The 24,705-nt window shown below is 37.1% G+C and overlaps 1 protein-coding gene across 3 annotated transcripts in view; it reads left to right on the plus strand.

Moving 5' to 3' along the window:
- The first annotated feature begins 917 nt into the window (after nucleotides 1–917).
- Nucleotides 918–24,705, plus strand: part of AP1S2 (adaptor-related protein complex 1, sigma 2 subunit) — a 28,596-nt gene continuing 4,808 nt past the window's right edge. For 2 of the 3 annotated variants that reach the window (XM_009993822.1, XM_009993824.1), the window contains exons 1-3: nucleotides 918–1,096; nucleotides 8,453–8,561; nucleotides 9,476–9,613. In XM_009993822.1, coding sequence (XP_009992124.1) covers nucleotides 918–1,096; nucleotides 8,453–8,561; nucleotides 9,476–9,613 — 426 coding nt within the window. Of the gene's footprint in view, nucleotides 1,097–8,452; nucleotides 8,562–9,475; nucleotides 9,614–16,181; nucleotides 16,376–24,705 lie in introns of those variants that run through there. The other variant, XM_009993823.1, reaches the window with a different exon arrangement.

Genomic DNA, 24,705 nt, shown 5'->3' on the forward strand with positions numbered 1-24,705 from the left:
GGGAGCGCGGCTCTGTGGGCTCCTCTACGGCCGGAGAGCCTCGGAGCCGCTGCCGGCGCCCCTGGGCTGTGCCGGCGCTGGTCGGGCTTGTCACTCGGGGCTAGGCTGGGCTTTGTCGCCGTGTTTCACCTCGGTCATACTGCCTGGGAAACTTCCTCAGCTCAATATAACTTTGAGCAAAAAAGGGGGAAAAAAAACCAGAACAACCCAACAAAAAACAACCCAACAAACCTCATTTCCGTCAATCTTACAGCTGCTGGAAACGCAGCCGACAAGTTCTTGAAATATAATTGCAGCATCACACGTTTAGAGGAAGCGAGACCTGGAACATAGGACCGCAGGGAAAGGACTTAATCTCTTCTTTTGTGTAATGTGAGAAAAGGCCGGGCTTTTCTGTGCCGTAGGACTCTTCAGCGGGAGATTTAATGCCTTTTAAAGTATCCTGAAGGCTTTTCAGAAAGATCGTAAGTGTAAATTGCTCCTGCTGTAGAGCTCTAATCCGGTGCATTGAAAGTGAGTTTGGGTATTTGAGGAAGTGGCTGTGCTGAGTTGTTCTGGTTTTGTCGTTTTCTGGAGTAAACGCAGAGGGGAGCACACCAGTGCTGGACACCGTTTGTCTGAGATTTAGGTGTATTTAGTCGCTACCATGTGGTTCTGACACCCGTTTCTGAACCCTGTTCGTATCCTTTCTACTGCCTTTGCTTTGACTGACCTTGTTCAGCAGAATCTTTTGTATTATTAGTACTTCCCAATCTTGTGTAACATCTGGCACTGCTATAGATATACATAATGTAGATAGGCTTTTGTATGGCTATCTTGTTTCCTGTTTGGTTTTCCTCGCAGCAATCTTTTTGGAACTAAGAGACTGAGATTAATCCTTTTTTTTTTTTTCTCTTCTCCTCCTTCCAATTCAACAGATGCAGTTTATGTTGCTTTTTAGTCGCCAGGGGAAACTGAGACTGCAGAAGTGGTATGTCCCATTATCTGACAAAGAAAAGAAGAAAATCACAAGGGAACTTGTTCAAACAGTATTAGCCCGCAAACCGAAAATGTGCAGCTTCCTGGAATGGAGAGACCTGAAGATTGTCTACAAAAGGTTGTTCTGTCTCACTAACCTCGTAATTGCCATACATCCCAAACAGCGTAATAAGTAGCAAGACAATAATGAAGGGTGATTTTTAGTGGGTTGTTTGGGTTTTTTATTTGTTTGTTTTTGTTGTGAGTTTTTTTCCCTTCCCTCTGCTGGTTATGGAGAACACTGACTTTTCCCTTTAATCTAATTTGATAACCGTGTAGGAATCATTCATGTGTGGAAAATCACTCATGCGTTTAGAAATGTGCTGAAGAAAAGAAATGAAGAGTTTAATAAGGAGTTGTGGTTTAGTTATCTGTTTAGGTTCCTACAGTACATAAATGCATACAGTTATGAAGCATGTAAGATTTAACAGATGATAAGGAAAACTGGAATCTTATAAACATTTACCTTAGGCAGTAAATTCATAAATAACTTGCAAATGTAGCTTGATTTTAAGCACTCAGAAATAAGGAAATAATTCTTTCAGAGAATAAATTTTGGATTTTTATTGTTCTTATTAATTATTTTTTTGCTTTGAATACAGAAATGTGTTTCTCCTAATTGAAAAAAAATCATAGCTAGCTTTCATTTGATGGAAGCACTGTATAATTTTCTTTGCAATAGTTTAATTTTCCAGTTACTCCCTAAGTTTTCTTGGAATATGTGGCAAGCTCTGTGATTGTATTCTTTAGAATGTATTACAACATGAAGGTGTGAAATTTTCTCCACAAATAATAGTAATCCTCATTCTGATTTGGTAGGCTGTATCTCTTCCAGCTAAACCTGGTGTTGCCAAACCTTGAATTATGTTCCCTAATTAGTTTTAAACTGTGGAATGTTTATGCATTCCTGTTGTCTCTTTGATATGGTAAATAATTTGTGCCCTACAATAAATACTGTTGTATTCTCTTTGTAGAGAGGACAGAGAGAACTGGGCCTGAAATGCAGAGTTTGTAACTCTTTTCCAGTGTACCAAAAGGGTAGAATCAAAAAGGTTTAGATGCTTTAAGTCCTGGTTTCATATATATGTTGGTGCACGCAACATCATGGACATGAATGTTACCAATCTAATGCATGTAGTTCATTAACACAAGGAAAAGGAAAAAATTGTAAAGCTGTGCTTAAAGAAAGCATGCACAGGGTTTTCTTGTCTTTCTCTCAATGTCCTCTCAAAACTTCTTGTTTATACGTGTTGATGAGCTTGCTCAAATGCTTTATGTGCTTCTGTAGTGGTAATGTCTGCAAGTGGTCTTTCAGGTGAGCTTTTATGAGACTAGATCAGAAAAATTAGGCATGACTATTAGGCCAAGTCTGTTCTCTTCCTTGGCCAGTCTTGACCAGCAGTAACTGTTCTGGTGGTGAGTTGATTCCACACAGATGCTCTCCTTCCCTGCCTGCTTATTTCTTGGTGGAAATTTGAGTATGACCAACTGAGTTGCTGAGACTTGTGTTGTTCATGCATCTTGGTAGTGTGCTGTGGGTCTGTGTTCAAGGACAATGAAGAAATTTGCTGGGAGATGTATCTAGACCATTTGGGCTTGGATGTAGACTGCAGTCCCATCTGCTAGATTGCTGATGTGCACAGCTGACTGCAGTAGTTTATTTCACTGCAAACTAATATGACACAGCCTAGGAAATCTTGTTTAAGATTAGCGTGTCTCAAGCTAATGAACATCTCAAATCTTGCTTTTTTGACAAGTTTCATTAGGCTAAAACATTACCAGAACGACTGGGTATTTAAATTCCTGTGTCTGATAACATTAACAGCTTTAAGGGTCATGGGACAGACTTTTTCCAATCATCACACCATAATTAAAGTTGATGAGTACGAACTAGTATGATTTCTTGGAAAAGAGTGATGGGTTATAGCTTAAATATAGGTAGTTCCAAGAAGACAACTATAGTAGTTGAAGACTAATACTTTTTGAAAGATGAGTGGCTAAAAGAGCAATACACCTGCAGCAATGTGATGTGGTTTGTGAAATTGCAAAAGGTGCTCCCAGTTGCTTGCAGATAAAAGGCCCTTGAGCATCTCTACGAAGATCTGTCTTTTTCTCATTTAATTGGGAAGGATCTTGCACTCTGATGCAAATGTTTTTTCATAAGCTATGAAAGTATGTACATAGTGCTGTTGTACATGTTGTAGGTGCATATTGCCATTATGAGTCTTAAATTGCTGAAATTGATGTGCTCTTCTTGTTTTTAGAGTGTATTTACTGCCAACACATAAGAGAGAATTGACCTAGATATTGCGACTCAAAGAATGGTTGGCATTATTAGAACTATACTCAAGGGTCTCATTGATGTACCTTTTTGCAAGAACAGAATGAACTCAAATGCAAAATTGGCAACCCAGTAGCTTTTGCTGCTTTCTGATACTTAACATTTATCAAGAAAGCTGGACTATTTTGATTAGCCTCCTTCGCTTGGGACCATTTTATCCTCATATGATGCTTTCTGAATTAAACTTCAAGAGAGCATAACTAAGTGTCTTTAAAATCCATCTGAATGTGTGTGAATAACTTACTTCCCTTGGTTTTATGCAAGTAGCACTGATAATGGTTGCAAAATAGGATCAGTCATTGCCTTCTTAATTTTTACTTTAAGAGGAAAAGGTGCCCTGCTTTTGACATAGTTCGCTAACAGGGATGTATGTATTCTGTAGTTAGTTTGGAAGAGAGGTTTTCAGGCTGATAGATACTATTACTATTGAAAAAGGATGTGAGCTTCCAGCTTCTAGAGATGAACAGATTTTAAGTGACTTGCTGGAAAAAAGAAATTCAAATATGGGAGGCCAGTAACAACTGCACTTTATGGAAATAGAGAGTCATCTGCAGACAGCTGATTAGAAACTTAGCAAACACAATTATTGCTTTTCAGATTTTGTAATTTAAAAAACTAGCAGTACTAGTATTGGAGAATATGGGGTAGAAATTCATGCAGCCTTGCCCTTGTGACAGAGAAATGCGTGAAATGTTAACATTTCTCATTTTTTAAAAAAGGAGCTTAAGGTAGGATGTATGTATGATTCCCCCACCCCGCTTTTTTGTTTTCTTTTACGATCTCAGCTGTTTTAGCTTTTTTAATACTTTAGCTTCTGGTAGTATTAGTTATTTAGTATTAGTAGTTAGTATTAGTTAGTAGTAGTAGTTAGTATTAGTAGTATTAGTTATTTCAATTGAGTAATATGCTGCAGTCAAAATTGGAAATTGCAGAATAACTGTTTTTTAATGTAATTTTTACTTTGTTAGCATTTGATTTACTTAGACCTTGTGACTTGATTATTCTTGATTGGTAATTTCATTAAACATTTTGGCATTGCTTTTATGTGTCAGTTTGGAACTGTGTTTGCAATATAAGGTTACACAACTGTCATAGCTTGTGCTGTCCACAATGTTGTGGCAATCACCTTACAGTTCAACGTAAAATAACCATAATCATAAGTTACATTAAAGACTTACTGGAAAGTGAATTTTAAAGCTTTCTTGTTATCCTCCTGCTGCAAGAAAAAAAGAGTGCGTTCTGTGAGTAGTGTGCCTCTTGGGTACAAAACACTCTGAACTACGGTGTAGTCATGTGGTTAGTGGCAATTTACATGATCCCTATGTTTCTTTTAAGTAGATTTTACCTGGATAGTAGGATCTGTTAGAAAAGTTACTATGGTGTTGATTAAGTGGCTCTGTAAAACTGACTAAATGCAATTCCCAAAGTGCATAGGGTACTTTAGTTTGGTTCTTTTAAGTTGATCAGGTTGTCTTTGTATAGGATGTTGGTTCACATGCCCCTAGGATGACCTCAGCATCAAAAAGCAGCAGCTGTTTTTTTAGATAATTATTGATACCAAGCTTATGTTAATTTCTAAAGGGTATAGCCTTGCTGGAATGAGAAACTGTAAAAGAAAGACTTCTGTTGGATAGTGTTATTGTTGATTTCTGTATCTTTGATTGAATAGTGACTGATCTGCCAGTCCTAGAGTCTCAGAAGTTCTTGTTTTATTATGTAAGTTTTCTGGATTAGGAAAAGAAATGGCCAGGAACAATCTCTGTGGTCCCAGTTTTTACTGAGTCAGCGGTGGTAAACTGTCACCAAACCCCAGATTCTTGGGCTCCCTTAAGCAGCTGACTCTTGAAGACAGCTTGGTTGTCATTTGCAGTTCAGCTTTGTTCCTGCCAAACTCTGTAGGCTTTAAATTTCTGCAGTTAAAATTTACGTCCAGTGTGACTAAGATGCAGACAGGTGGTCCTACGGGCTTGCAGCTTTATTTGACGACACTTCCAGGGATGACCTCAAGCAATTGTCCTGTGATCTAGTCGGAAAACACCACTGAACTGATAGGATTTGCAGGTTATACTTTGCCTTCAATGACCTGATTCCCCGGCAGAATTACTGAAGCTGGCTGTGAGCAGTGTAGCAGTGGAGGACTCTGCTGAAGTATTGTCTGCCAATTGTGACGCTTCTCGCTACTGAGCTATTGTCACTGTTGAGGGGGAGGTTCATGGATTTGTTTCCTTCCACAAAAAAACACCACCACCAAGGCAGGAATTTGTATGAGTATTTACATCTTCTGTTTCTTTTTTGGTTTGTTCTTCCTTACTACATTTTTTTGGTGACTTTCCCAGACTGTTTTTGGTGTCTCTTTCTGACAAGTGGAAGATATTTATAATGAGATGTCCATAAACGAGTGTAAGGACCTGATCTGGAGTGAAGATTCTGCTACTAGTATCTACTGAGGAAACAAAAACCAACATACCTGCACAGTGGTAATAGGAATTAAAAGAGCAGGATGTTTCTTCCAGACTGCACTACAGTTGGTTGTTATCATGTGTCATACTTTACTATCAGGATTTGCCTTTTCACTGGTTGCATGTGGTTTTCTGTCAGGTTCATTAGGAAGAAACAAAGCTTCTGTAGAGCAGAAATCTTTTTCAAATCGAGTATGGTGATCTGATGGTCTTGGAATGGACTCCATCCATCTCAGCTTCTGTGCTTGGCAAAACCTCTAGTTTATCTGCTGTAAATTATATGTAGACACTTTTTTTCTGAAGCCCTGTCCTGCAGGGGAAAAAATTCCAATAACATACAGCTTTTGAGAAACTGGGTCTGAAGAAAGGTACAGTCCTTTGTAGTGTGCTCATGCCCTTTGCAGTTGTGGCTGTTGTGTATGCTCTTCTGGTTTTTGCCACGTAGGCTTATTGAGTCTGCATTTATTTTGTTTTGTTATGTAATGATCCATTAGTCACAGCTGCTGCTTAAAAAATACCTCACATATTATCTGTGTATAATAAATTTTAGATACCCAGGCCTCCATTTAGTCTTAAGATACCCACTTGATAGGTTTTTTTCAATATTATTCATCCAAAACTGCAGTTGGCAGACCTTGAGTGTGTAGTCCACTCACTAGCTGCCAAAGAAATTCTTCCAAAAGTATGGTACTTTTTCCCTTAAATGAGGACACTGAGAGCAGACCACTTTTTGGGAAAGTGTTTTATGTTAAGTAGTCTCCCCCTCTCTTCCTTCCCCCTGCCTTCCTGTTTTTTTGGAGTATTTGCGTAAAATAATTGTGTGCATTAGAAGTGACTGTTAAGTAATAGACATACAAAAGGATTTTCCATGTAGATAAACTGCAAATATTTGAGTCAAATTTGCCTTGATAAGCTGAATCACATACCAACAGACCTTATGTTTAAGCACTGTAAGGGAACAGTTGAAGTGCACTATAATCAGTGCTGCTCATCTGAATATGAAGAAAGCTTTGTGTAGATGAATTTGGCCTGAGTGCTGGTAATTACTGTAAATGTCAACTAACGTGCCAAAGCTCTTTTTTTTCCGACAATGAAATACAACAACATGGAATTTGACTTATAAATTTCTCAGTAGGATGGGAAGCATTCAGGTTTTTTTTATAGTATCACTTTCCAGTAATTTTAGAAATAGCTTTGTATAAAAGATGCTTTATATAGATTGAATCTTGCAAGCTACAATGACTGTTAAATATCCTTGAAGAATTAGCAAGGCGCAAACACAACAGTGTAAAATCAAATTAACTGTGCTCAGACAGTGTTTCTGATGGTAAGTCACGATGGTGAAGAGATGAAAGCAAGGGAAGTAAAGTGTTAAGTGTTTCACTGAGGTGTCTGCCTCTCTTCCCTCCCCTCCTGCCCTCTCCATTATGTTTTGTGCTAGGATGGAAATAAGTTGTAGGCAGTAATTTTTTTAATAATAGTTTAAAACTTTTGAAGAATTCTGAGTAGTTCATGATGAAACCATAGCAATTTGACTTGGCTAGAACAGAGTGGGGCATATGACTTTCAGGTCATAAATGATGCTCTGAGCAGCTGGGAGATACATCTCAACACAGTACAAAACACAGGACTGTTTTGCAATACTTCAAGCCAAAACCCGTGTTTATCTGGGGGCTTACGAAGTCCTAGATGATAAAATGTATACAATTGTTGCCTGCATTCCTGTGTATGGGAAACAAATAAGCATCTTAAGCTTGGCATTCACATCTGAATAACTTCTTTTGCAATAGGGTTGGCTACTCAGAGTGCTTAATGTGGTCAGCTGTCTTCTCTAAACAGGCAAACAAAAGCTGTTTATGGTTCATGTAAATCACCAGTTACAAGCATAACTGGCATAAGGTTTTGGCACTTTAGAAAAGACTAAATGGGTTTTTCAACTTTCATTTATTTTTTTCTTTTTGCATCAACTTTCTTTAAACATTACCTGATTGAGTGTATGGTATGGCACAATAGAATTGGATGCTCTCTTTGTTAAAGTGGAACTCAAGGTCATATCTGAAGTAAAGAATTCTGAGTCTTGCAAGGTGGAAGTGGATTGCTAGAAACTAGCTGATGGCCTGGTGTTAGTCTTGATGCCAGAACAGTTGGTACTGATGGAGTTGCTGAGTAATAGCAATTGGGGTATGTGACATCAGTGTTAACTTTGGAGAGTTTTTTTGCATTTGTTAAATTCTCTATAATAAAGACCACATCCCAGTTACTAATTAAATTTATCTTTCCCAAGCCATTTTCTGTAGTTTTTGTATCTCTCTGTGTAGCTTGTCTTGATACAAGTTAAAGACTGAATCTGTTGATTAGTGTACCAGTGTTTGGATCGTACAGGTAGTAGAGAAAGTATCTGGCCTCTGAACTCTTGTCAGGCTGCCAAAAAATCAAAACCATTTCCTTTTTGAGCCACTACTAAAGGATGGTTAAGGCTGAAGTCTTGACTGACTCAAGGAGTCATATCCCTTTTGTACCTGTGAATGTCTTCTGGTTTGTCAGCCATTCTTTGGTAGTATGAAGGAGTGCTGGGAACGTTCATTCATTTTGCTCATGTTCTTATGCTAAAATCAGGATTATTTTCTTATTACAGGTATGCAAGCCTCTATTTCTGCTGTGCTATTGAAGATCAGGACAATGAACTAATAACTCTGGAAATAATTCATCGCTATGTAGAACTTCTTGACAAGTACTTTGGCAGTGTATGTAATTTTTAAATTTTTGTAGATACACATCTCTTTATAATACATCATTTTGTTTTATGCCCACAGCACTTCAAAAAAACACAACATGATAACCTAGGTATTTAAAATGTGTATGTAACATTTTATGTAGCTTTCTTGGCCAATCTGAAAGTTGCCTATGTATCTGTTAAAATTCAAAATTACTAATTTGGGAGAAGACTAATGTCTGGTGTTAATTGCATGTATTTGTATCATTTTGCAGTAGTATCACTTGAGGTCAGATAAAATCTTATCCTTAGCTTTCTGTCTAGGTGCCCAGCTTTCTTGTCCCTGGCACTGCTCTGGTGTGTGAGTACTTACACCTTCTTTTGAAGGAGGCAGTTGGTTGTGAACTAGTAGGAGGGGTAAGAAAAGACAAGACAGACATCTGCTTACCCAGATAGCAAATACATGTAGCTGTAGTAGTGTAGGTTAGCACTTTTAGAAAAGCTGGTGCTCATCCTTCTGCCTTCCTAGTCTTGACTAGGAATAAGAAATTTGTGATTATTATGGTTTGAAATTTTTCTGTAAGATTGCATGATCTGCCATTGTATACTGTAGGCAAGAAGAGAACTTTTATAGGCGTATTCTCTTGCCTCATGAAGTGACACTGACAGTTGTGAATTGAAGCCTTCTAATAATGAAAACTCTTTTCAGAGAAGTTACTGTAACAGTTTTTAACTCAAGAAAAAAAAATAAATTCGTTTAGTTTTTTTCTCAAAGGATTGATATTTTTTTCTTTGTTGCACCACTTCTTAGAAGGTTATTTCCTAAAGCTAACATCTTGATTTAGTGAAATTGGGTGAAGCTGTGAATGAGTGAAGTTTTGTAAAAGGATATCCTCAATAGACAGTATCCTCTCATTTTGAAATAATGCTTGATGTTCTTCTTAGGTATGTGAACTTGATATCATCTTCAATTTTGAAAAGGCCTACTTCATTCTGGATGAGTTTCTTTTAGGAGGGGAAGTTCAGGAGACTTCCAAGAAAAATGTTCTCAAAGCCATTGAACAGGCAGACCTTTTACAGGAGGTAAGCAAATTCAACTTCTCTGGCCAAAGTATCAGCATGGTAGGCTGTCATTACAGAAAGCTCTGATGTCTCTAAGCTTGTAGAAGGTGCTTTTTAGCATGATTAGCATGTAGTTTCTGATTAGTTGTCCTAATTGTGCAATATGATGATGTTACCTGCTCTTCAGTTTTCTTTGGCTTTTGTGTATTTGGAACCGACTGTGATTTTGCATTTTGCTAGAAAAGCAGGTGGCTGTTTTATGTCTATACCTAGATAGAGTTCATGTTGCTTTAACTTAGTTTTGTTCATGTGTCTTCCATTTCTTCTTTTTATAAATAGACTTAGGGTTTTTTTGTCATACCTCATGCATGTTCACTTCTTTACTGTTTCATTGCTGAAATCCAGAAGCTAGACTATCTTCTTTAAGGCTCATTCAGGTACAGTTCTTATTCTAAAGACGTGTCTTTCTGCTATAGATTGCTTACTGTGGCATTTTTCTGTCTTCTAAATTGACAAAGCTATAGTAGTAGTTCCATAGAAACATAGAGAATGAAATACAAGAATATTTGTTATTTTACTTTGGATGCTTTTCGTGTTCATCGCTAACTTAGAAGGCAAACAGGTTACATCTCTGTTGTCTTTGGAAAACGTTTGATAGGTTGGAATTCAATGGTATAGAAAAAATAAGATGATTTCCCCATGTTTCTCCATCCTACTAGTTTTGTTTGTTTTTACATAATTGGCATAATCTGGAGGTCAGTGTTAAGGTCCTTGAATGTCTAAATGGAAGTCGTGAAATTCTAGTGTGCTGGAAGAATCATCGATCTTGTGTGTGAGTCAGTGGAACATGCAGTTTAACAGGGATCAGGGACCTTATTTTTTTTTTTTTTAAATGTACTGAGGTCCACTGGTAAGGTTCTACACAAATGTAAGCTCCTCTATTTTTTCCCCTTGTGTGAACCTTCAGTTTGTTTTGTTCTGTGAGTTAATTGCTTATTTCTCATAAAAGCATTCTGTGTTCCACTTTACTACTGTTCTTTGTTGAGCATGGTACTAATAGGATGGGGAAATACATAATGTTCTTTATCCTTGTGTTTGTAATCCTTTCACAGTCCAGGCAAATCCACAATACATTGAGATTCTTGTCTGTCAACAGCTTGTGAGTGTCATGAACAGGGTCAGTCATTACACACAGATTTGCTACTGTTTTTCTAGGAAGGTAGTACATGCACTTACTTCACTGCTCCTGTTCTGATGCAATTTTTATTAAGCTCTTCTTTAGTTATAGAAGGAATTATCTTCACCAAAAGTCCTGTAGCAGTTTACAAAGAGGGGGGGAGGTAAACCATTTAACTTAAAATATTTTGCTGTTTTTCATGTGTTAGTTATATATTCTGTCTGTCTCCTGCAAATACACACTTAATTATAAAAAAAAATAAAAATTTTCTTATTTTCACTGATTTTTAAAATTTTATTTTCACCCTTTTCTTAATGCTCTTCTAAAACAAAAAAGCATTCTACCTCTAGGTATTAATTAATGACTTGCTATCTGAATGATAGTTTTACTCTGATTGTCCTCCCTTTCCCCATCTTTGAGATTTTCTGTTCTGTCAGGGTTTATTGAATGTTTTCTGATTAAATTGGAATGTAACAGTTTATCATAGCACCACTGTAGTTTTATATTTTATTTCTAGTCTTCATTCTTAGTTATGTTGACTGTTGATTAAGTATAGAACTACTTAATTTATCTGATTTTTAGTTCATAAAACCCTTAAAAGTCTGTAAGTTGAGCTTTCAGTAAAGTTAGACTCTTTCCACAGAGGTTTTTGTATCAACTGCTACATGCAGGTTGTGTTTGATGTGGAAGGTTGTTAAAATAAGAGTTTGTCAGAACAGGACAGTTTTTGGTACTTCCAGTTAATTTCTGCTTCTCAGAATACTTAAAATCTACCAGAATGAAATGTGGTTTTATTTCATATGCAAACCATTTCTAGCAGAGTTGTCAGGTATTTGTTTTTGACCATTTCTGATTCTAATTATGTGCAACAAAAAGACTTTTATTTGGCCCTGAATACTGACGTTGGACTAATTTAAAAACTATTAGTCAGTGTTGAATACACAACATCATTAATTAGTAACGCTACATATGTTAATGTATGAAGCCTTTTAAAGATTAAAAGCTGTACAGAACATTGACACAAAGGAAAATAATTACAAATACATTCAGTGGCTATTTGTGTGATATTAAAAGAAAATATGCAGAGGCATGAATTGCTGACTAGTGAATTAGTTCTTAACAGACTTCCCTACTTCTATTTTCTGGGGCAATTTTCCATGATGTGCTTCTGTTTCTGAGCACCTACTTCAGTTTGTTGTTAAGTTCTTGGTGCTGTGCAGTTCACTTATTGCTAGAGGTTGTGTGACTGAAACACAGAACTTCTAAAGCCTTTTCACCTTCACTTCTTGTTTGCTCTTCAGTTATTTGCTCGGTTCAAATATTCATTCCCTACTCCTTCCCGCTTTTACTAACACCGAATAACAATAGTTGTCAATACTGTTATCCATATGGATGGTAGTAAAAAACTAATTATCCAGTCCTTCCATACTTAACAAATCTATTGCTAGAAATAATTCTGTTTAAAAAGAATGCTGTCATGTGTCTTGTTTGATAATTTTATATCTTGTTTGCTATAGGAAGTTTAAATACTTACAAAAGCATGCATTTCTGAAAATATTATTTGTTTCTTGCTTGTGTGGACAACTCATTTAAACAGAGAAAAGAAAATTGGCAGTTGCAGTATGTTGCATGAGTTCATATACATGTGGTGTGTCAAACAGCTGAAGTACAGTTCTGTGCATGGTTTAATGATACTTTTTTAATGCATGAAACTAGCAACAAAATATGTTCTATGAAAAAAAGCATCTGATTTTTTTCGCTTAAAATTTAATTCCTGTTTTTTTTTATTTGGTAGTCCAAGTAATTCAGTTTGCTGCTTGGAAATACATGGTTGTTCACTGTGCTAAACACTAGAATCAAGGAGTTAGTTCTTGTATCTAAACCAAGCAGTTTTATATATATTTAAAAGCTTATCCTCATCTGAAGTAGAAAAAGGTTCCTAATTTTTGGCTTGGGGTGATTTTTTTTTTTGTTGTTTATCCTATGTAATTTTTATAAAAGTATTTCAGAAATTATCCTGATTTTGTCCACCACTACTCTCTTGTAGGGTATGTACCTATTCTTTTAGTAGTTGATTGTGGAACATCTAAAATATCTAAAAATACTTTTTTTTTGGAAGATACAGCTCAGTAAAAAGGCTAGTGGATCTGCAGACAATTTTTTTTCCATCACTATTTTAGTCATAATAAAAAAATCTAAAGGGTATGTGAATGTTTTTTTTTTCTTAGGCTCTTGTGGTTTGGCCTCAGGCAGTATCTACTAGTTCTTCTACATGAAGAATAATAGATAGGCTATCAACCTCATTTCCTTTGCTATTTCAAGCCCTTACCTCATCCTATATCCGGAAGGGTGCTTCAGTTGGTAATGTCAGCTGATTTGTGCTAGGTGCTTAGGGTTGCTAAGCTGTAGACTTAAGCTTTTCATTTTAGATGAGCATTTTGGAAAATAAAAATTTGGTGAATTCCCTACATATGCCATGAGGTGTTTTTTTTCTGCACGTGAACGTATGCTAATTGGAACTCTTTAAGTTAGAAGTGGCTATAAGTATTAGGTTGTCCTTGAAGATATGTATGACAAAATAAGGGAATGTTACCATTAGCAGTGGCAAAAGAAGATCCCTGATACCTTAGCCTGGAGTGAGTGGGTGGGAGTATAAGGTTCTGTCTGGTTTAGGAAGCATAGGTAAAATGCAGGTGTAAGCAGAGTAAGTAAGACCAATTTGGGAATGTACATTCAGCATAATTACTTTTTTTTGAGGTATTTAATGTTTCTTAGTTGTGCTCTTCAAAATGTAGGTGCTTTTTAAGTGGCAGGTGAGGAAATGCATGTGTGTTGAAATGGCTTTTTCTAAGATACTTTGAATGTGAGAGGTAGGCTTAACAAATCATACTGTTCTGTTTAAAGCAAGATGAGTTGATTGAGAAAATTAATGGTACAACTTGCATTTCTGTGTTTCTTCCCTGTAGAAATGGGAGGAGAGGAAGTGAGTCTTTTATTGAAAAAGTAGCATTGAGTATCCAGGAAGTTATCGTATCATACTTCACTCCCCTCCCATTCTCAGACTGCTTATTTTCTTATAACTTCAGTATTTTTTTGGTCTGTATGTGAGTCTTTTCAATCTTTTTTAAAAAACACAGTTCAGTATCTTCATGTTCTTTGTGAAGTTTCTTGCTTTTCTGGATGTGTCATGATGCTTCGGATTAACCATAGATTTGCAGCCTGTGATTTCTAAATGCTTTAGAAATCCAGTTGTCATTCCAGAAACATGTTGTCAGATCTTGATCTGTCCATGTCCTTGATCTGTTCCGAATTGAAAATGACAGAAAGCAGTCTGCTTTACACCTGAGCAGCCTTTGTGCAGATCTTAAAAATACCATTTTAGAAGATCTATCTCCATGATATTCTCCTTTCTTCCTGACCGATTATTGTGTATGCTTGAAGATGTAAGTAATCTTACTCCATTAAAGTAATCAAATTACTGGTTTAGAAGTTCTTAAGAATAAACAAGTTGTGAGGAAGAGTTGTGAGACCTCCAAATTAGTAGTCAGTATGCCTTTAGTCAGTTTTGCAAATTGAAACATTAGAAACTCTCAATTATAAGTAAGAAAAATTATTACCAGTGAAGTTCTTGCTGTCCAGTAGCTATTCAGTACCCTCTGTGATGTCAATTCACTATTGAATAACAATATCCACTTTGCAAAACTACTTACAAAGTTGATAGTTCATTCATAAAAGCAATCCTTGTAGAACAGTTGAGGCTAAATTAATGGTACACCAAGCTCCTCATAGATTGTCATTCCTTTAAGGGTATATTTATCCACACACCTAACTGATTTTTCTCCAGAGGTATTCTTCTGTTGCTGTCTATAGAAGTATAACAGGATTATACAACAAAAATTTTAGCACTGCTGCATATGTCATAGCTGTTTTCAGGAGATCAGTTGTATGCTTTTGGTCAGTAAACATAGTGAATTCAATTAACAATTGCAGAAGGTTGCTTGACAGTAAGGAGTACCTTATCTTTAAAATTAGATGCTCTTTCTGAATGAGCATATTAATCTGCATTTTAATAGAACATGTTCCCTGAATCTGGCAGAATGCTGAAAAGAGCAATGTTAATATTTAAATCTTGAGATAGTGAGGAAAAAAAATCCATTTTTATTGTGGTGCATGAGAACTGTCTGAGATTGTCATGTTGCAATGCTATTGCCCTTTCCTAAAATTCTCTCTACCTATGAAGATGGTTTTAGAGCTCTACAGAATAGTAAGTGACAAGAATATGAATGCCTCTAGGAGGCATTCTGTCATGTTTGGTTTTTAGATTCTCATTTCTATGTAGTCTTTAGCAGTGTGTTGTACAGATGTCAGGCGTATTGCTAGTATGTGTTCTGGGACTTTTTATTTATTATTACTAAGGGAGAAGTTGTGATATTTTTGTTGCCCACCTGTCTAGCAACAGTGGTAGTTCTGGTAATGGACATCAAGGTGTGTTAGAAGTGTATGTATTTTAAATGTTACATTGAAAATTTCATTTGTATAAGGCAAAAAGGAAATCTAAGAAGACCTGTTCACAGTTCTTTGGGAAATCTAAGTGTGTGTGATTAACAAATAGATTCAAGTTAAAACATTCAACTTTTTGCACCAAGCATTACTACATGAAGATGATTGGCTTATCACATACATCTCAGCAAGTAACAATGACGACTTGAGAGTAAATACCATTACATAACTCTTGAATTAAATTGTTTAAGTTACTTAAGGGGGGGTAGATAGATAAGTTGAATGAAACTTACTTCCCTTCATAGAACAAACCTTACTTCAGTATCAGTATTAATAATAATACTGTGTGAAACTTAGTCACTGAATAAAATACATTTAAATTGGGTAGTATCATATTCTAATATTATCTCAGTCTGTTTTAATAATGAATGATTCTAAGTTTTCTTTTTAAAAAAGTCTTTGAATTAATATTCCTTCAAGCACAGGTGAAACTTTCTAAACTAGTCTCTAGAACCTATTTTTTTTTTAAATACTAATATCCTTTATGTTGTTAAGAAATGAAAAATAATCTTAGGAGGTTTTTTAATGCATCTGCTTGGAGTTTTTGAACAGTTGTTTGCTTTCTTAACAGTGGACTTCTAGTAGAATGTAATAAAATTGTATTAGCTTAAAGAATAACAATAGCTGAAACACATTTGAGTGAAATAACAAAATTTACTTTTGTATATAGTTTAGTATATTTTCTAACTTTTGTTTTAAATGAAAATAAGCTGTAACTAATTGGGTGGGTATTGGGTTTTGTTGTTGGTTTGGGGTTATATTGGGTTTTGTTGTTCTGTTTTGTCTTTTTTTTTTTTTTTAATTAAATAGTTGGTACTACATTTTCACTGCTGCTTGACTTTGTGTTTGTAGAGCCAGAATGAAGACTGGGGAGGTTTGTCTGAGGATATCTTATGATTAAGAGCAATCTAAGGCATTAGCCCTTTTGACCCCCATCTAAATGATTGGTAACTACCAAGTTTACCGTTTTGGTGGCATGGATTAAATGGGTGCTATGCAAAGGCTGCTGCACGTGTAATCAAGTCCTTGCAAGGGTGAACAGAAAATGGGTGATGGGCTTACCTTTCTGCAACACTTGCATGATGGTCTTTGAAGAGTGCTTTTGAGTGTTCCCTGTTTTTTTCCTTTTTGTACTAACCACATCGACTTGAAGCTCTTTCTTCTACTAGCTTTCTTTGGTGTTGATAATTAAGAGGGATAATGCAAGTTAGAGAAATGGTTACCAAAACTAATAACTAAACAGATGTTTGGCTTTGTTTACTTACAATCAACCCATGTAAATGTGTATTCACTGGAAAATGAGCTGTTTACATCTGCTGTACAAAGAAAATGGGCCCTAAAAAGACTGGGTGCTGCTGCAATTGACTGTATATCAAGTGCCGGATGCTGCATGACAAAAAAAAAGCTTATTTGCATATATAGTGCATTGCAACATATTTTTGTTCAAGGCATAAGTGGAATACATTGTGGCAGTCCTACTAATAAAGGTAAGATTTTTATTTTACACAAGACAAGTTTGAAACACACATGAAAGTTATTTGCTTGTGAAAACTTAATTAGTATGCTGCTTATTTGGTATCATGATAAACAAGTAGTTCAGTAAACACATTAGCTTCTGTCAAGTGGAACTGCAGTAAAAGTTCTAATTTCATATACAGCTTTAGAAATATCAGGATTTAGTTTCCAGACAAAATAAAATTATTATAATAGAAAAAATATTCTGTAACGTGTTTAGAATCAAATTAATTGTTCGTGTATGGGTATTTTTATAATTTAAAAATGTCACCTAGTATATAATATAGCTGTTGATCTTTGAGAAATGGGAAGTAGGTAGTAACCTGCTTGCATATTAGGCCTGTGTCATTAGGAGAGCCAACAAGTCATTTGTTCAACGTAGAATTTCTTACAAGTTTGGGCATATTCTAAAGCAACAATAACAAAACCTGAATGCACAAGCTTGATTCCCCCCCTCATTTTTTTCCCCATGTTTGTTCTTTTTTCACTCCTCTTAGTGTTCAAAGGTTGTGATTCTCATGGCGAGGGAATTACTAATACTATGAATGTAAAAGTTTCCTTGTGTTTAAAATTTTATTTATATTGTTTGGGACCTGTGCTGAGCATAAAACTTCTACAAAGGAGTATTCATCTTTTTTGTTTTCGTAGATGGCTACAAATGCCAATTCTAGAACATGCAAGCACAGGCTTAGAGAATTTTGCATGACTCCAGTTGACCTTGTCTACAGTGTGTTACTGATGAATGGGGACAATTTTAGTTGAAGATATGTGCTTTCTACCCAATAATCTAAACTGTAGTATTATCAGATGCCCATGCTTCTTCCTGTCTGGTACTGTTCCCTGGAAGGAGTGAAGGAATAGTCTGTGTTTAATTTACGCATTTATTTGTTGTGACTCCATAGAATAGGGAGAAATGGGGATGGTGTATGCTGGGCTGAGAAGAGAGGGATAGATAGATGGTTGTACCTAGTAGGAGAGGAGGATTTTTTTTCAGCTGGAAAGAGTGGCAGCTTGTATATGGGAATGAAGACCATCTGTGATAAAGATCACCTGAGGTAAAGAAGGTTATCATTGGGCAAGGGGAGGAGTTTGTCTCATATAGCTTCTGTGCTTGGATAAACCTGATACATAAGTAGTAGGTTATACAATTTCAAATTACTTAATGTGTGCATGAACAGACACTAAATTAGTAGAATTTGGGTTATTTTGAAGGCTCTTTCAGAGAGATTTGCTTGTAAACTAGGATGTTGAGTTCCACATGTGCTGTATGGCAAGTGTAATAAGCCACATATTTAGAAGTAGTTTGTTCCATACAGAATTTGGTTAATTTAAGATAAGCCTTGTATCACGTAGAAAAATCAGTGGTATACAACTAGACAGGTTAAATTCTTTTTATTGTACATGTAAGTTTTACTGCATAGAACTTGTGTTTTCTGTCAAGAGCAGTTCAGAGGTGTTAAAGTCATGGTCTTAAGTCAGGGTGAAGTTTCCTCATCATCTGAAATGATGCTGATAATGACTCTTGTTGAAGTCAGATCCATTCCTCCAGCCACCTTTGTGCTGGCACTTGGGTTGATCCACTTGCCCTGTGGATTATGTGGCTCCTTGTTAGCTAAAACTGAAGAATATGCAGGGGAACATGAAAGAAGTGCCAGGAGGAGGAAAACAGTGGTATTGAAAACAGTAGTAAAAGGAAGCTGCTTTTGGTGGCAGCCAGAACTTTTGTTAAAGCTGATAGTGTAACTTAAGTTAAATTTTTAACAATTCCCAGTGTACCTAAGTGCTTAAAAAAAACGGTGTTCCCCGGTGTACCTTGTCTTGACTCACATCTACTGTGACCTTTGAAGTCGGCTAGCTTAGTTAGGTAAATTCTAATTTATCTGCCTTACATTCCACCTCTGGTTTTGGCTTGAATCGCAGGGATATGCAAGACACTTCAGCAGCGTTACTGACAGGGAGTTCTCAGTTGTCCTCCCAGTCCCTGTTTCCTTTGTGCCAGAAAAACCATTTGCATGACCATTCTAGAACTGGATTTCAGGTGCGCTTAAACTGATCCAATTTAAATCGCTCATTTCAAACATACAGTCAGCAGCTTTGCTTTTCTGTGTTTACAACTTGGCCCTGGGAACATTTGTCCAAACAACTGTAAGAAGGCAAAGTGTGCTGCAGGAACAGGAAGAGGAACACTTAAATGCCATTGCCATGGAAGCTGAATGATAGTGGATGTGACAGGGCTTGTTACAGCAGTATATTCTGGTCATCCTGTCAAGAAATAAAGCCCTGCAGTTTAATAAATCGTTCTTTAAAGGGAACAAGTAAAACAAACCTGTATCTGCAGTGCTGTGCTGGAAGAAAATGGAGAAAACACTAATGAATCCTTATGTGAGTAGTTTGGCAAACTGCCAAACATACAGACACTGTGGGTTTATCTGATAGAGCGCGCAGTGACTAGTGATAATTTTGGCTTTAGCTTTACAATACAAAGTATTCAGCAATAGTATTTGCTTAAAGTATTTGTGGTTTTGTGGTGGGAAAGTGGAGCCTCCAGTGGATGCTTAGAACTGTCCTTACCCTTGACTGTCAGTTCTCAGCTCACTGCCTAGCAGCTGATTGGAGCTGACTCCAATCACTGCCTCCTGGAGTGATTATCACCTCTGATCCAGGAGATCAGAATAGCAACTCAGAAGCAGGAAGCACTCACTGTTATCCAGTTACAGTACATGAAGTTTCCACTGATATTTTTACTTCTGCTTTTGAGAAGGGAGGCAGGCAGGCCACTGCTGATCATATGTCATATCCTGCTCTGGTCTGTCAAGGTGATATTTTAGAACTGAAGTATGTGCATATGCTGGGATGTGTTGCTGAGTAACACTTGCATGATAACACTTGCCATTTCAGACTCTAGTTGAGTATTGTGTTGACTGATCTGCACCAATATTGAAGATTTTTTTTTTTTGTCCTCAGTATAGGAAGCTGCAGACAAGATCTTGACTTGGAGTTGGCATTAATGTAGGATTGTACTTGTTTTCTGAACACTGTTAATGGTTGTCTTTGAACGTGTTCAAGACCTCATGTGTGTTTCTAGGCTTTCTGAGAGAACACTTTGCTCTCCTTTGAAAGTAAAGTAGAATTTTTCCAAGAACCATAGAATTGGAGTTTCTGAATAGTTAGCTAATTGAATAATGGGAAACTTTATACTTTACTATTTTGAAATCCCTGAAAATGCAAGTGCACAGCAGCAATTTCCTAAAGCAGCCTTTCATTAGAAATACTTCCTAATAGAGATTCAGAATTAGAGTGTAAAAGCAATTGCTTTCGAAGCATTGCCAAAGAGGAGCTTGTTGAATGTGTAAGAACTTCATGTTTCTAAACAGAAACACTCATCCCTCCTCTGTCTTTCCCCATAGCATGTTTCTCTAGAATTTTTCCCAAAGTTAAAAGCCTAAGTAATCCTAAGCTTTTTCCCTGAAAAAGAAGACATGCTGAGTATTTATGAAGTCTGTGTCACTGCAGTGTGATGTAAGTAAAATGACAGCTCTGCCAAGCACTGAACTTGAGTCAGTTTGATGAAGGTGTAAATAATTTCTTGCCTTTCTCTTGCTGGAGGAAATAGACTGTTGTCTTGTCCACTACAGGCATTAAGTAGCTTAAATTGCAGCAAGACAATAATTTCAAAGTAGGTGTTAGGCAAATCACAGAATCAGTGTTACGGGTTGGAAGGAACCTCTGAAGATTATAAGAGTCCAACCCCCCCTGCCAGAGCAAGAACAAAACCTAGGGCAGATCACTCAGAAAGGCATCCAGGCAGGTCTTTAAAGTCTCCAAAGAAGAGTCCACAACCTCTCTGGGGAGCCTGTTCCAGTGCTCTGTAACCCTCACAGTAGAGAATTTCTTCTCGAGAGGGAACTTCCTACGCTTGAGTTTGAATCCTTTGCCCCTCATCCTATCACAGGGAACAAGTGAAAAGAGGTGCCTGCCTTCTTGATGCCTAGCCCTCATGTATTTATAGACATTAATTAGATCCCCCCTCAGTCTTCTCCTCTCTAGACTGAAAAGCCCCAGGGCTCTTAGCCTCTCCTCATAAGGCAGGTGTTCCAGTCCCTTAATCATCCTTGTAGCCCTCCATTGGGCTCTTCCAAGAAGATCCCTGTCCCTCTTGAACTGGGGAGCCCAAAACTGGACACAATATTCCAAGTGAGGTCTCACCAGGGCCGAATAGACGGGGGGGAGAACCTCCCTTGATCTGTTGGACACATTTCTCCTAATGCATCCCAAGATAGTATTGGCATTCTTGGCTACAAGGGCACATTGTTGTCCCATGGATAACTTGTTGTAATGAAGCATTTAAGGAGATTGTCTGGGGGGACCTTAAAAAGTCTCCATCACTGGATGCATTTAACAGATTAAAAATCTCTTAGGAATGTTACAGGTATGCTGTTTGGGGGACTGGTTTAAATGAAGTCCCATTTAATTTTAGTTTGATTATGATTTTTAATTAGGTTCAGTCATGATGAAGTTGACTGAGAAAAATGTCACTTGGGTTGGGCTATAGTTAAATAGTTCTGTAGACTCAAATCAGCTCTACCATTTTTCTAACTTAAAAATCTTTAATGACTCTGGCTGGAAAATTCAGAGAGTATTATTAACTTTTTAAAAAGAATTGTAAGCACAGATGTCAGTTTGGAAAAGATGGATGCTAGTAACTAAAACATGGTGGAATTGCAATGTGCAGCTTCTGTTGTAGAGCTCTTAACTGCTTTACTGCTTTGTCAGAACTAGGGTCTGAAACCTGTGTTCAAGTGAGATAAATTATTACATCCAAATTTTTAAGTAAGTGATTATTTTTTCAGAGGTATTATTTCATGTTAGTTTGCTGTCATGCTTTAAGTATGCTGTTGCCTCTTCCCTAGCTGCTAAATTACCTTACTTATAAACACATTAGATACAGATAGCTACCTTAAGGTCATGCTTCACAGACTCAGATGTTGTCTGAGGTCTGTAGAGTTCCACAGAGAGAAGGCAAAGTAGTCTATATACTGACTGTTAGAAGCTGACATCTGTCCTTTCCATCAGATTGTCTTTCATGGTACTCAGACCAGCAGGGAACTTGGTAAAAAAATTAACAAAACCACAGTTGGAGCTTGTGAGATACTTTAGTTCTGTGATGGCAAATAACTTGTCAAAACCTTGTTTTCCTTTCTGTTGTTTGTCAGAATACCCACAGTGCCAGACCCTCTATGTGTGATGGTCTTAGATGTCCTCAGGGGGGTACAGAGGTCTCACTGAAACTAGTGTTTTCCATCTCACAAGGTTGCTCTGTTATCCCCTGATATCTCGGTTACTGTTAGATTCATGTCTGCCATGTCAGTTTCTTGTTAGTCTAGTTGCAGGTGGTGTTTATATGTTCTGTAAGCTAGAAAGCCACCAGGAGTGAAATAACCACTTTTTTCCTGTTGTTACCTGCCATTGTATCTTGCTTTATCAGAAGATAATAAGTTTCTGTCAAGTTGAGACACTGATCCTATACCAGTAATTTGAGTCTATCATCTATTTTTATGTACCAGGATTTAAATATCAAAGACAGTTAATTCTTCAAGTTTATTCTAAACCATTGAAAAAAGGAGCAGGGTGGGGAATACCCTAGAGGTGTGGGGAAGAATCAACGTTTGGAAAGTACTGAAAGGTAACAAGTGGATATACATGGAATGAGCACTTCCATGTTCTTATTTGTCCATGCCAGTTGCATAAAAGCAAACATGGTCAGAGCTTCCAAGCCAAAGTGTGTGCTAAAGAATGTGTGTAGCCTGGGATAATGTTTGAGCACAGCAACAGTGAGTAGTAATCATAAGAGTGATAGGAAATTAGCTGCTCTTTCTGTCCAGAGAGCTATTGTAAAATTAAAGGAGATATATATTACAAGATTTAAAAGATGTTTCAGTGAAGACACCAAATTTGATGGCTCAACATTTCCAATGGTGAAACACTGGAAGACCTGAGGTGGTGGGCTTTTTGTTGTTGTTTTTGTTTTGTTTTCAAGAAATATCAGGCACATTTGTGTGCATATATGTTCCATTTAAAAACTGAAAATACGAAACTGTAGAAATTGGGCTTTTGGGATTGTTAAAATATGCCTGTTTTTCAGTTGTGTCCATGAATCTGTATCATGTCCACAGTGTAAGTAAAGCAGAAGTTTTCCATAAATATCTCTGGGAGCTTTTTGTCTGTGGAAGCTCCAGCAGTTCTCGAGTTAATATTTTCTCTTTAATCAAAGCTCCTCCTTGGGGCTAGTATTGCATACTACCATTATGCAATTCTTTTGTCAGTTAGGAATATGCCTCCATATTTTGTTTTTAATGTAGGCTGACATTAGACTTGGACAGTAAGAGAGGTTTTAAGAGTTAAAGTTCAGGTTTGTAATTCTCTGTTACTTTTTGTACCCTTTTAGTGGTCAGGGTGGACCAAAACACAGAACAGAATTGCTCTCTATTGCTCCCCTCCCAGGGGAAGATAAAAGGGAGAAAAACGAAGAGGGACTTCAAGGTTGGAAATTAAAACTACAACAGGTTTCATAGAACAGTGATGGGATAGTAACATTTGGGATGATAATGAATAACACAAATATATACAAAACCTGATTCTAACGGCCCCAATATGTGTCCAAAAGGCCCCTTATGGCAAAACTGTCTTGGGAAAAATGTCCAGGGCTCTTCCCAGCACCAGGTGGGTTCAGATCCTGCAGAGCACATGGTGAGCTGGAGAAAAAGAGCAGGAGCCTCTCTCTGTTATGACAGGTGGACCAGGGCGGGGAGGAAGAAGGAGAGGACATTATCACCCTCCTGGGTTTTATAGAGTATGGCAGGAAATGGGAGGGAATACTGACCCCTCTCTGTTCTGCTCCTGGGATCCCTTGGAGTCCTAAACAACACTCTCTCTCTTGGTCCTCCAATTGATACCATAAAATTATCCTGTGCTCCCTCAAACCATAACATACACCCAGTTCTTTCGAGTTCTACCAAAAATTGTAGCAGACATCATAAAACTTACTTGCAGCTGTCACTGAGCTATAGGTGCTGTTATTTTGAGAACTACTGGATTTGTAGTTGGCTTGTTCAGAGTCATTTTTAACTACTGTGGAATAATGTTTAGATTACTGATACTGAAAAGCAGTATAAATCCTGTAAAGCTGCTAGGTTATTTTTGTTGTGCCTTATGGTAATTAGAGATTAGAAGTATGCAAGCTTGAAAATGTGAATAGCTGAGATGGCACAAATTATTAGGTTTAGAAGTCAAGGGAACTTTCTTAGTTCTGTTGTAAGACTTCTATAATTTTAGGGGGAGGGGATGGTAAAATATAAGATGCTAATTGGTACTTCATGAAGGATGGTAACTGATACACGGAGAGTTGTTTTCTGCTGGTTTATGTTTGTTTTCCTCCCAGGTGTATAATGAGCATACGTGGGGTTGATAGTCTTAAATTGCTGTTCCTCCATTCTGTCATCTGTCATTAGGCACTGATTCTAATACAAAAAAATGATTATTGCTTGCTTCCAAACTGCTCTTTGAACAAATCAAACACTTAATGTTCGTGCCAATAATGTAAGATCGTGTTAAATTCAGTGGCATAATTCAAAAGCAAAGAAAACATCTGCTCTGAGAAGTGTCTTGGATGCCTACAATTTTTTAAACAGGCACTCTTAGATAATTTTTTGGTGGAAGTAATGCCACTGCTGTACTATCCTGGCATCATGCTGCTCACAACTGTGTTCTAGAGGCCTGTTAGTAATGTGTGTTTTTTAGAGTAGATATGGTAGGTGATACCAAAAGTTCACTTAGCCTGGGTTCTCTGTCTTACAGTGCCCAA

The sequence above is a fragment of the Chaetura pelagica genome, unplaced genomic scaffold, assembly GCF_000747805.2.
Source record: "Chaetura pelagica isolate M959 unplaced genomic scaffold, ChaPel_1.0 scaffold412, whole genome shotgun sequence".
In the NCBI taxonomy this organism is placed as follows: domain Eukaryota; kingdom Metazoa; phylum Chordata; class Aves; order Apodiformes; family Apodidae; genus Chaetura; species Chaetura pelagica.